The sequence below is a fragment of the Copadichromis virginalis genome, linkage group LG4, assembly GCF_057382275.1.
Source record: "Copadichromis virginalis isolate Kocher_CV1m ecotype Utaka linkage group LG4, C_Virginalis_male_GT1.1, whole genome shotgun sequence".
Classification (NCBI taxonomy): Eukaryota; Metazoa; Chordata; class Actinopteri; order Cichliformes; family Cichlidae; genus Copadichromis; species Copadichromis virginalis.
The window spans coordinates 6,813,430-6,824,036 of NC_140621.1; the positions used below are offsets into that span (position 1 = coordinate 6,813,430).

General features: G+C 38.9%; 1 protein-coding gene across 1 annotated transcript; it reads left to right on the forward strand.

The window, feature by feature from the left end:
- The first annotated feature begins 458 nt into the window (after positions 1 to 458).
- Positions 459 to 9,999, forward strand: LOC146710710 (cytosolic phospholipase A2 gamma-like). Its single transcript, XM_085455372.1, has 14 exons — positions 459 to 768; positions 1,174 to 1,284; positions 1,628 to 1,770; positions 1,897 to 2,083; positions 3,155 to 3,257; positions 3,376 to 3,516; positions 4,089 to 4,154; positions 4,249 to 4,308; positions 5,042 to 5,188; positions 7,205 to 7,288; positions 7,406 to 7,560; positions 7,643 to 7,814; positions 7,903 to 8,087; positions 9,529 to 9,999. The coding sequence occupies exons 1-14, from the start codon at positions 625 to 627 to the stop codon at positions 9,616 to 9,618; spliced, it is 1,788 nt and encodes a 595-aa protein (XP_085311498.1). The 5' UTR covers positions 459 to 624; the 3' UTR covers positions 9,619 to 9,999.
- The last annotated feature ends 608 nt before the right edge of the window (positions 10,000 to 10,607 follow it).

A 10,607-nucleotide genomic window follows, 5' to 3' on the forward strand; every position in this document is an offset into this window, starting at 1 on the left:
TGCTTCATACTCACCTAAAGACTCATGGAGACCATGGTTTCCAGGCCGTAGCACCTACTCTGTATAATGCTGTCCTTTTAACTATTCACTCTGCTATGTTATGTTTAGATCATAAAACATAAAGATGTTATTTTTTACCCAGGCTTTTAGATAATCATATACTTTCTTTTATATTTTATTTAGCTTGAATTACAGTTTCTATATATATTTTTTCTTTCTCATTTTGAAGCAGTGAACCTTTGTCTGACAAAAGTGCTATACAAATCTTTGAATAACAACTTGAGGCAGAACCCGGCCTATAAATGACTGAATAAATTCAAATGTAAAATAGTTAAAGAACTTTTTTCTCCAAAACCTTTACCCAACAAAATAAAGGCTTTATTTAAATTACAACACAAGAAAAAAAAGTTATGTTTTGCTTTGCAGATAAACGCACTGTTAGAGTGATATGAAGGACAGTTAGATGTGAACATACACAACTTGTTCTGCCTCCATATCATTTTCTGATATGTCTGTTTGACGTCAGCATTGTTCTAATTTACCATGAAGTTGCCTGATAGCAGGACATAAAAAGGACTTCTGAGCTAGACGAGAATCTTTAGTCTGCTCCGTCCACATCCAGCCATGTTGTGTGGATATACCAGCCGGGCGACTGGTCTGCTCTGTGCTTGTATTGTGATGATGGGCTCTATGGGACTACCTGTGGACAACAGGAGGAACCTGTGGACAGTCCCTCAGCAGAAGAATCCAGCTCTTTCAGAGTTCAAGGTGAAGAAAATCATTCAGTCCACAGAAGCTAAATGTCTTCTGAAGCAGGTCTTATGAGTCCTGATGTTTCATATTTAATCATGTACAGAGTGGTTTGAGTGCTCTTGTTGTGTTTGCATTATGAATCCAAGAATGAGATAGAAAGATATGATGTTTGGCTTTTAATGGATGTGTAACTCATGATGTTCGTTATGAAACAGTCAAGATCCAGAAACAGTCAAACATTAAAGAGAAATTCAATGTTTTTACACATGTTTATCTAGTTTTTTGTCATGTTTTTTTAAATGGCAAATCTTTTAAAGTGTATATTTAAAATGACACTTTACATAGTTAATATTTATGTTGTAGATCCAAACCTTAAAGTTTTCTTATGTGCGTCCTGTAATACTTCCTTGTGTGTTGCAGAAGTATGTACATCAGTCACAGTCCTTATCTGCTGGAGAGCAGGAGTTTGTCCTGAGGAGGAAACAAGTAGTTCAGAAATCACTCAATAAACTGGGACTCACATGTACACTGGTGAGAAAAATCTCAAATACATAAGTCATAAGTCTTTTTTTCTTCCTTCCCTTTTTCTTTGTCAGTAGCTTATTTTTCAGTGCCAGCCAGCTTTTCAGCTTTTTTATATATACAGCATATATATAAACTAGAGTACAATGACATAAATTTCCGATCACTTTAAGATCTCTTGACTTGTCTGCTTGGCCATTTCCAGGAATTATTAAATAGGATAACATGCGCATTAGAAATCAGAGAAATCTGGACCAAACAGAGCACTTCATTTTCATTGGACTGTCTCATCTGTCCACTGGGTAACTTTATTTTTCCATCACCCACCTGTTTTTCTCTCTCTTTTCACCAGGATATGGTTCCTCACATTGCACTGTTGGGGTCAGGCGGAGGTCAGAGAGCAGCTGTGGGTCTGATGGGATCCCTCTTTCAGATGGAAAAAGATGGTTTGCTGGACACTGTGCTCTACCTGGGAGGAGTTTCTGGGTCTGCCTGGTAAACAAGTACAGACAGAGTCACGCTATACATAACTGGTTAGCTAGACTTTACTAGCTAGAAGGCTGAATAGTTCATTATAATGTGCGTGGGCTGAGTATTTTGTGGTCTGACTGTTTCCCTCAGGTCCATGGCCACCTTATACAGTGACCACCAGTGGAGCACCAACATGGACAATGCTGTGTCCAGGCTGTCGAAGCCTGGGATTGGGCTTACGGATGTTCTGATCTTTTTGGCCAAGAGGGCAAAAGATGGTCACTTCTCTCTCACTGACATCTGGGGGGTCTTAACCTCTGGTTTCATCATGAAACAGGTAAGGCCAAAAGAACTCAACTGGACTCATTTTATTCTGGAAATCCAGAAACACGGTAATGTGGCTTCACACTGCAGGATGCCTGTGAACTGAATAAATGAATGAATGCAAACATTATGCTAATAATGACAGAAAGGCTTGTGTCTCCATACAGCATACTAAAAGTCTGCGCTAAACCACCAGGTGTCAGTGTACTCGCTCTATCACAACATGATAAGAATACACTTTATTATGATGCTTTAAAAAAGACATAAATATTGTTATAACTTGCCCTTAGGTTACATCATAGATTTAACACAGAAGTCTAAATTAAGCTTCAGGAGAAGCAGAGACTTTACGCTGTATAGGGTAATGCTGCGAGCTACACAAATGCAAATCAGGGAAGTAAGATTACAGCAGAATTCCAGAAGACACACCTGATGACCTAAAATGCACCGACTTCCTTCTAAAATCCTCTCTGGTATAATTTGATTACCATAATTAAATTCTACAGATGAACAGATGAAGAGCAAAACGTCAGTATGAGCCTAAACCAGAATCAACCTTTTCTAACATTAAAAAAATCATCATGGGAAAAAAGAATGAGTAGGAGTGACGGGTGAGATGGAATCCAGTTCAGCAGGTAGTTCCGTTGCTGGTCCAGGGTGATTTTCCAGCTAAAAAGCCCATCTTCACTTTGTGACCATGTTATCACATGCTCCATGTGACATACATACTACTGCATCCTTTCCACTGTGTCATTCCTGATTCTTCTGTCTGTTCAATGCATTCTGGGGGCAATCACTGATGCGTATGAAGTGACGCAATGCTCTGCAATGCAGCTGGTGTGGATTGCTCTCAGGTCATTGTTAGGTTATTAGGCAGTTACAGCAAGAAAAATGCAATATCACGTAAGAATTCAATAAGGTTTTATCAGACTGCAAATAAGAGAGGTCTTGTTAGTTTTCATAATTTATGTTCCTAAAGCACATGATCCATCCCGGTCTTAATTTTATATTTATTTCATTTATCTCAGTTTAGTGTTGACGGTTTATTTATTTATTTATTTATCTGATTCGTTGTTTTTGTCAGTTGGATGTCCGAAGTCTTTCTGAGGATGGCACAAGCATCACCAATCCTTATCCCATTTATAGCACAGTGAACAAAAACTGCTTGCAACATGATTCTGAAAAAGGTACTAAAAACAAACAATTACGCAAACATACGTCTCCAAATGTTATTCATGTGTATATTGCTCTTCTTTGAGTCACTGACTCAGTCTTTTTGCTTCTGTTTTTCTGTGTTTGTCTCAGGCAAATGGTTTGAGATGACTCCTCATCAGGCTGGCTTCATAGATCTGGGTCTCTTCATTAACACTCCAAACCTGGGCAGCAGAATTCATGGAGCTGGTTCTGACGTCAAAGGGCCAGAACTAGACATGGTCACGCTGCAAGGTGCGTCCATCTCTTTGTCTGCTAGAAACACCAACTCCGCCAAACAAAGGAATGTAATAATAATAATAACTTTTATCTTGTGTCATGAGCATTGTTGCAAAGGTCACCAGCTGTCACTTTAAACCTCAGACAAAATACACTTGGCCAACAAACACTAAATTCATGTATTTTGTTATTTACAGTTCAAATAGAGATCAAATAATAATTAAATGAACATTTGTTATTGCTGTTAAGAGGTCATGCAAGATGCTTTTAGATCTACTTGTCAGATCTACTGACAAGTAGATGCTTGTCAGTGTGATGCAGGTACCTGCGTGTGGCTCTCTGTGGAGCCTCAGGAATATCTGTACCTGTATACAACTGCACTGCTCATGTGATGATACTGGATCGTGCAAAATCCTGTCCTCAGACTGCTGTACAGTGCCAAGAACCTCCGACATGTCTTCCACTATTCCCTTGCCCTAATATTATTTTTATTTACAGTTTTCCTCATAGGTATATTGTTCTATTTTTATTATTAATATTAATGTTTTCACAGTGTGTCTCCTTTGTGTGTCTGGTCTGTTCTGCAGGCTTAGTGGGGAGTGCTTTAGCAGACGATGAGAGTGTGGTGACCTATATTCTTGACTGGTTAAAAGGTAGAAATCTGAATGTGTCTTGTTATGAGAAAGCATTTGCTAAATGCATTTAATATGCGACAGTAGAACTAAACAACTGTTTGTGTGTGCTCAGTTCTAGTGGGGAAGGAAGCTACTGATGAAAACAACCCGTTGGAGTTTCTCTGGACTAAAGGTACAGTCATTACATGTTACTATAACTGGATCATCCATCCATTTTCTTTCCTTTATCCAATTCAGAGTTGTGTGGCAGGTCACGGAGACAGACAACTATTCACGTTCACATTCACACCTCGAGTTTCTTTAGAATCGCCGGTGCACCCCATGCGTGTCTTTGGACTGTAGGAGGAAGCCGTCGTACCCAGAGAGTGTCCACACAGACATAGTAAGACCATAGAAAGTGTGGATTCGAACCCAGGACCTTCTGGTCACCCTAGCTTTTTTATTCCATTTGAAATTATTTTAATCCGAGTTTATGTTTTAGAGGTTATATCCTGAGTGTGCACTTCATATGAATATCATGAGCAACCTGTAAACAGTGTTTTATCACAAGTATATTAAGTTTGGCCGGTGCCATAAAATCAGTCCAGATCAAATTAAATTTAAATTGAATTAATTTAATTTAAAGAGTCAACAACAAACCCAAAACATCTATATTGCTGGTGTTTGCCCAAATAATATGTGCCACAAGACAACTTCAGCTATGACAAAAAGCGATGGATAAACACCTGAAAGCTGTTTTATTGTACCAGTACCACCATTGCAGTTTTTGGACTCATTACAAGTGATAACAACAGACTCCTGATCTACAGACGTCCAGAAAACACTTTACTGTTTGCTTCAGTTAATACTGACTGTTAATGTGAAAACGATTCATCTAAAAGTGAACATATGATCTTATTTTTTAGAGGGCATCAAAATAAACTACACTGCATCATCTGAGATGAAGCTCTTAGAACTGCATAATGTGATCTTTAAGGACTGGTGTCAGAAAACTGTGGCCTCCTTACAGTCGTGGAGTCAGAATATGGATGAAGGACCAGCCAGATATTACGGTCAGTAATATAAAGTTTGTTATTGTTGATCAACACAGTTTTAGCAGAAAGAAAGCTGAGAGTGAGACGGTATGGGCACAATGTCTGCTGTGACTATTACTTTAATTCAATTCAGTTTTATGTATATAGCATTTCCATCTGTTTTTGGCCTTTACCAAATCCAGAGTTAAAGATACAATATACTTCTTACTTTCTTTAAAAAACAGTCAGAAGCTGGCACATTAATGATTGTAAAATGTGCCTGTGCAACAAAAAATGAATGAGAGCTTATGTAAGGAACTAAAACAGAACATTTATGAGTCACATATCCAAACGAGTCAAAATCCAATACAAAACTGAGCCCCTGCTGTGACATGCATTGACTCTGACAGCTCCATGCAGTTCACTGAAAGCGTCTTGGCAGTACATTGTCTGCCTGCAATGGTCAGAAAGTGTGGTATGGTGTATAAATGGTCAGCATTTTAGGTATATGATGTAATCAATACCAGTGGGACATTGCATGTCCTGAATCAGTCACACTGCTATCAAATTCACACCGATTTTCATCAGGCATTGATATTACAATGGTTTGTATGCTGTTGTTGTGTCGTAAATTGACATATTTACTGTAATAATCATTTTCTATCATGTGTGGTCAGAGGCTAAACAAGTCTCAAATATCTTTAAAATGTGTGATGGCAGAGGGGCATGCTGGGTATTTCCTGACCTCACTGCCTGTCACAAAATGTAACTATTTATTTTTCAGCATATGTAGCAGCAGAATTATAAATTATGTTTAGGATGGCAAAGCAAAAAAAAAAAAAGAGAAGAGTACGAGGCTCAAAAGATGGAGTGCTGATGAGTGAGTAGTTTGTGTTTTGGTAAAAGATTCAAACACTGTCACCACTATGAAACTACGTAGTTATATTCTAAGGAGCTTTGAAAGAAACATCTGGACTTCTTTAAGCTTTCTTGAAGACATTTCACCTCTCATCCGAGAACTTCTTCAGTTCTAAGAGCAACTGGTGAAGAGTCCCAGATTTAAACCCTGTGGGAGTGTCCCCAAGAGGGTCATGGACCCCTTATTGATCCGCTACCTAATCACACGAGCCAAAGTGTGAAAACGGGTGTAGGTCACAATCAGCCAAGGTTTCAGGTGGGCCCATTGTGAAACCTTGACCAACCCTATCATGTGATTTCCTGAGGGCAGAAGGCCCAGGATGTGAGTAAGGCATCTGGGAAGGATCTCAAAACTGGATTATCGATGGCAGACAGTTAGTGTCATAAACCACCATCTCTGTTCAAAGATGGTCGTTCACACTGGACATCGATTGCCTCTTTCAGCCCTCTTTCAAACCGTCTGTCTTCTCTGTCCAAAATGTGAACATTGGCATCCTCGAACCTTTGACCTTTAGATGCAGATGGACAGCCGAGTCTTGTCCCATCAAAGAGGCTCTTCTATGTTGTGCTTCACTTCTCTGATGAGAGGTGAAACATCTTTAAGGAAACTTAAAGTCCAGACGCTTTGCTTTCCAAGCTCCTTAGACTTATGACCCAGATGACCGAGAACCTTCACAGATATATGTACTTATATCATAATACACGTATGATAAATAGAAACTGGTCTGCAGGTTTTTGAATGAGGAATTCTGCAAATGAGTGTGCTTGCTTGGTATGGTGAAACCATCCAGTCGGTCTGTGAGGACCTGTGGTTAATGGGTTTGTGTCTTTTGTTCCATGGTCACATTACAGTTTGTTTTATCCCACTTTTCCAAGGACAAATCTGTGTTGGCTTTCTGGTAGGCTAGTTCAAGAAGATGGTGTGAGATAAGCAGTGTGGTTGATACCCTGAGCTCTGTTGTTGTCCACGGTGCAGCTCAAAAGCAGGAGTGATGTTACGATATGATCATGACCATCTGACAACCAGAAAATGACTCCAAATGAGCACGATTGTCACATATGTGGTGCATGTATTAAATGCAGATAGCAAGTTGCAGCTTTCAGTTCTTCATTATGTTGCTTGGTTTGTTTCCCCAGTTTCTTGGTTTATACAAACACTCATCACACAGATTAAAAAACTGGAATGGGGCAAAACTGAAAACTTCCTCTACCAATACCCAGGTAGACTGATGTTCTTAAACTTTACCATACATTTATTTTTTAGAGTACTATGTTTTGCTTGATAGATGATAAAAACTGGGAACTGAATGATATATTGTTATTTATGTTTTTTGGAAGATGTCAGAGTGCCATCATGCATTAGAGTTAAAGAGTTTCTGCAGCTCATAGATGCTGGTGTGATGATAAACATGCCCTACCCCCCCTTCTTGGGAGAAAAGAGAGACACTGACCTCCTTATTGCTCTGGAATACGGAGCTGACGAAACCTTCAGGGTAAGGTGCGAGCATATGTGATATGTCACGTAAATGTATCCACACAGCTTCAGGAAAAACTAATGTGAAATTCTCCACACAGACTCTGATTCTCGCCAGAGACTATGCAGCCAAACTGAAGAAACCTTTCCCAAAGTTAGAGGAGAAATTCCTGAAGGAGAAAGACTGGCCAAGGCCCTGCTATGTTTTCAAGGGGAAAAAGAAGGAGCCCACCATCCTTTACATGCCACTCTTCAACAGGCAGAACTGCAAAGGTTCATCAAACACACACCACACATAGAGAAAAGGAAAAAACATCACATAATGTCAGCCATGATCATCAGCAATTCTCTTCTGGTCCAGATGAGAACGAGTTCAAAGCAAAGATGAAGGAGTTCTCCACCTTCCAGCTTCCATTCAGCCAGCAGAAAATCGAGTTTTTGTTGGAGACGGTGAAAGCGAACATGAAGTACAGCAAGGACACTCTCCTCAGGGAAATAGCCAAGGCTGTCATCCGCCGACACATCAAGGCTTCAGATGGCGTCCCGGTGAGCATTTAGATGGTGGACACATCTTCCCCCATGCATGAGAAAAAGTACATAAACAATGTTTGTCCTCTTTTAATTTCTCATCATCCCACCCCAATCTATCCATTCATCGTCTTAGTCTTCTGTTTTGTTTTCTTTCTTCCATCCGCCATCCTCTTATTCTCTTTCTTTTCATCTTCTTTCTGTCCTTCTGGGATTATTCTTCATTTTTTTCTCTCAACCTTTCCTTCCCTTCCTTTTCTCTGTTTCCTTGTAGTTAATTTTCCTGTATTAGATTATTATGATATTTTTTATTTTCTTTCTTTCTCTCCTTCTTCTCATTCTCTTTTCATCATGTTTGTTCTTCTTGTTCCTTCATTTTCTTTCTTTTCCCTTTAATATTCTGCTTCATCTCATTTCTTTTCCTGTCATCCTCTTTGTCTTTTTTCCTTCTTTTCCCTTGTCAATTCTTCCTTCTCCCTCTTTTCTCCCTATATAGACTTTCTGTCTTCATTGTTTCCAGTATTATGCGTTATCCGTTAAAATTCACACGTCATGCATCACACCAGCTTTATTTTATTTCTCGATTACTGAATTACCTCAGAGGGCACTGTGAGAGTGCATACACAAATCTCAAGGCCGGTACCCAACTTATTCTTTGAGAGGAGACTCCAGATACACACCAAATTGAACAGTTCATTAAATTGTAGTTTTTGCGTTACCTTGCTGACAAGAGAGGCATACAAGGGCTAAGTCCTCATTGCTGTTATTTCAATATAATTTTGTAGAGGAGACACTAGAGGTCCCCCCATGTTCACTTATCCCAACAACTGCTCTAAAGTGCTGTTCTCTGTGGGGAGCTTAACACTAGTGAGACTAGTGCAGCTTTGTGTTCAGATTTGTAACACACGTTCTTGCACAAAAAACGGTGGATTCTGCCCCATGACTTGCATGAAAACAACCTTTTAATATCCAGTATGAGTTAAAAGTCAACCTGTGAACCTTCAGCTCAGAAGTACGTGTAAACCTGCCCTCTGACAGCTAACAGGCCTGACCTGCAGCATCCAGTTCAGTTCAGTTTTATTCATAAAGTGCTGCTTCACAACAACAGTGACCTAAATGTGTTTTACATTGTACACTCATAAAAGATTCTTTTGCAGTAATTTTGTGTAAAATGCAACTGATATGTTTGATATAAACTGAATCTATAACAATCAAGTAAATTTGAATTGAACAGATTTCACCAGATTTAACTTTTTATATTGTGTTTTTGTAAGAAATTTATATTTTATTAAAAGAAAAACAGATGCAATCAAATTTGGGGCATGACTTCTTTTTGAGCACATTAAGCACAAACCTAGAGAGAAAATCCCATTGATCTAATCATCTCTGATGAGTAAACATTTGATGACATTGAAAAAAAAGAGCGCTTCTAACCCTCTGAGGTCTGTTTTCATTCCAGCTATGGTCACTGGCTTCAGATGTTCAACACTTTACTAGAGTTCTGAAAAGGAGGGACAAAGGTGACAAACAGGAAGCAGCTCAAGCCTAAACCTGATCCTACGACGGTTTTGAAGTGCTTATTATGCGTCTTTTTGTTTTAGCAATCACAACCGCCGTGAGGCACCAAGCAGGGGGATTGAAAGGGTTCAAGAATCCAACAATTCAGGGTTTAAACAGTAAATGTTTTGTGGCTCAATGTAGCAACTTCACATGTCCACAGAGGAATGAAATGCAATGACACTATTGCATTATTATGTTATACTGACAGTGCTTATATGACTTTGTGTAATGTCTTGTACATGTTTTGTTTTTCTCTGTGAAACAAGGTTTTTCACTTTGCAGTTATGGTGGTTTTAGAAAATTATTATTGTGATATCTGTAAAAATATGTTTACAAAGTTGACTGATGCTAAAAGTAAAATGAATCTCTAACTTTGTTTGTGTGTAGTGTTTTTTAGTACATTTGTTAACCTTATTTTTTATTTTTGGCCTGTCCCATTTGGCTCTTTTGTCATCAGAATTATTGTCTAAAGACAAAGAAAGATGCCCAACGGATTTACTTTGCCAAATGGACCATCCCAGCCTTGCCGTAATGGTCTATTTGATTCACCTTTTATTCTTTATTTTATTTTATTTTCACTTGCTAAATACAGGACAGATTTGACTGGGGAAAAGAAAGGGGAGAAAGAAAGGGGGAAAGAAAAACAGTGGGGAAGAGGGAAGGGGATAAAGGGCAAACAACAAAAACAAACAAAATAAGTAGACAAAAAATACATATATCAATCACCTGGATCACCTGCTGAGAAAGAAAAAAGAGAAAACAAGCAGAAGAAAAAAAAGAGCAACATAATAAACAACATCACGATGATCTATGTGAATATAACAGTAAATACTAAATATTAAACATTATTGTGGAGCACATAAGGTCGACAGCGCACAGTGTGTACACCTGTGAGCATGGACGCGCTTGTATTTAAAAGGTTCTTTCATGTAACGATCTGCTAGAGGGTGTGGGGAGCCACAGCCCCGTCCTTCAGGG

Bases quoted from the DNA above. Each gene is read 5' to 3' on its own strand.
- LOC146710710 (XM_085455372.1), top strand. From the start codon at position 625: ATGTTGTGTGGATATACCAGCCGGGCGACTGGTCTGCTCTGTGCTTGT. The intron at 769-1,173 runs GTGAAGAAAATC...TGTGTGTTGCAG, and splicing joins CAGCTCTTTCAGAGTTCAAG to AAGTATGTACATCAGTCACA. The intron at 8,088-9,528 runs GTGAGCATTTAG...TTTTCATTCCAG, and splicing joins AGGCTTCAGATGGCGTCCCG to CTATGGTCACTGGCTTCAGA.